This window comes from Oxyura jamaicensis, assembly GCF_011077185.1.
Source record: "Oxyura jamaicensis isolate SHBP4307 breed ruddy duck chromosome 2 unlocalized genomic scaffold, BPBGC_Ojam_1.0 oxy2_random_OJ71649, whole genome shotgun sequence".
In the NCBI taxonomy this organism is placed as follows: domain Eukaryota; kingdom Metazoa; phylum Chordata; class Aves; order Anseriformes; family Anatidae; genus Oxyura; species Oxyura jamaicensis.
The window spans coordinates 1-1,947 of NW_023303451.1; the positions used below are offsets into that span (position 1 = coordinate 1).

The 1,947-nt window shown below is 73.5% G+C and overlaps 1 protein-coding gene across 1 annotated transcript; it reads left to right on the forward strand.

Moving 5' to 3' along the window:
- The first annotated feature begins 167 nt into the window (after positions 1 to 167).
- Positions 168 to 1,915, forward strand: LOC118157015 (arf-GAP with GTPase, ANK repeat and PH domain-containing protein 2-like). The gene is made up of 3 exons (XM_035311270.1): positions 168 to 454; positions 628 to 877; positions 1,576 to 1,915. The coding sequence occupies exons 1-3, from the start codon at positions 168 to 170 to the stop codon at positions 1,780 to 1,782; spliced, it is 744 nt and encodes a 247-aa protein (XP_035167161.1). The 3' UTR covers positions 1,783 to 1,915.
- Positions 1,916 to 1,947: the final 32 nt, after the last annotated feature.

The window sequence follows — 1,947 nt, forward strand, 5'->3', positions numbered from 1 at the left end:
GTGACCTGGGCGGTCGTGGGGTTCCATCGGGCACACGGGGCCGTGGGACATGCGGGGCCACGAGCCGTGGGGTGATGTTGGTCACGCAGGGCCGTGGGGTGACGGCCCCAGGTCCTGAGGGTCCGCTGGCCGTGGTTACGCGGGGCTGTCGTTGCCTGCCCGGTGCCATGGGCCATGCGAAGCCATTTGTCCCGTGGGTCACACGGTGCCGTGCCCACCCCCCCCCCCCAGACCCCACCTGGGCCAGCCTGAACCTGGGGGCTCTGATCTGCATCGAGTGCTCGGGGATCCACCGCAACCTGGGCACCCACCTGTCGCGCGTGCGCTCCCTCGACCTGGACGACTGGCCCCGGGAGCTGACGCTGGTGCTCGCCTCCATCGGCAACGCCACCGCCAACAGCATCTGGGAGAAGAACCCCCAGGGCCGCTGCAAACCCACCCCCGAGTCGTCACGGTGAGCAGCAGTCCCCCGGTGCCACGCATCCCCCCGGTGCCACGCGTGTCCCCTCGCGCCCCCCCCGCGCCACCCGGCCCTCCCCCCCCCCCCCCCGGTCCCACGCATCCGTCCCCCCCGTGCCACGCGTCCCCCCGGTGCCACACGTCCCCTGGGGCCACCTGTCCCCGCAGGGAGGAGCGGGAGTCGTGGATCCGGGCCAAGTACGAGCAGCGGCTGTTCCTGGCGCCGCTGCCGGCGGCCGAGGCGCCGCTGGGGGAGCAGCTCCTGCAGGCGGTGCAGGAGAAGGACCTGGAGGCCGTGCTGCTGCTCCTGGCTCACAGCAAGAAGGAGCAGCTCGGCGTCAGCGACAAGGACCGGCGCACGGCGCTGCACCTGGCCTGCGACATGGCCCTCGTGGTCATCACACAGCTGCTGGTGTGGGTACGTCTGGGCAGGGCTGGTGCTGGCGGGGGGCGCTGGGTGGCCGTGGGGCACGTGGGGTGGCCGTGGGGATGGTGACATGGCTATGGGGATTGTGGCGTGGTCATGGGGTGGCCGTGGGACACCTGGGGTGGCCGTGGGGCACCTGGGGTGGCCGTGGGGCACGTGGGGTGGCCGTGGGGATGGTGACATGGCAATGGGGATCGTGGTGCGGTCGGCGGGACCATGGCGTGGCTTCTGGGGAGGTGGGGTGGTGACAGGGGTGATGGGATGGCCATGGGGAACGTGGGGTGGCCTCGGGAATCCCAACTTGCCGAGGGGGACATGGCATGGCCGTGGGGGCAGATGGCACGGCTCGGGGACGCGGTGTGGCTGTGGGGGCACGGCGTGGTCACGGGGAGCGCGGCACGGTCTCGGAGGTGATGACATGGCACGGGAATGGGGGAGCGGAGTGGCCATGGGGGACACGGTGGGGACGTGGGGTGGCCGTGGGGGACATGGGATGGCCGTGGGGGACATGGGGTGGCCGTGGGGGAGATGGCACGGCCAGGGGGGGCAGCGTGCCGTGGCTTTGGGGGAGATGGCGTGGCCGTGGGGGCTCCGGCACGGCCACGGGGGATGCAGCACAGCCGCGGGGACCGCGCCACAGCCCAGAGCCACCCCGGGCCCCCCTCCTGACGGCTCCACCGTGCCCGCAGTACGGCGCGGACGTGAGGGCGCGGGACGGGCAGGGCCGCACCGCGCTGTTCTACGCCCGCCGCGCCGGCAGCCAGGAGTGCGCCGACATCCTGCTGCAGCACGGCTGCCCCGGGGAGGGCCCCGGCGGCCCCCCGACCCCCGGCCTGCGCCGCAAGAGCAGCGCTGCCAGCGTGGGCCCCTGCGAGCCCCGGACCGCCCTGGTATAGCGGGCGAGGGGCCCGGCACCCACCCGGACCCCCGCCCACCCCCCCCCCCCCCCCCACACTCCGGGCGCCCGCCCGGCACTGCCCCACGGTTTGTATTTTTGATGCTCTATTTATTATTCAGCTCCCGCTGGGGGCTCTTCTGGTCCTGCCCCCCCCCCCCCCCCC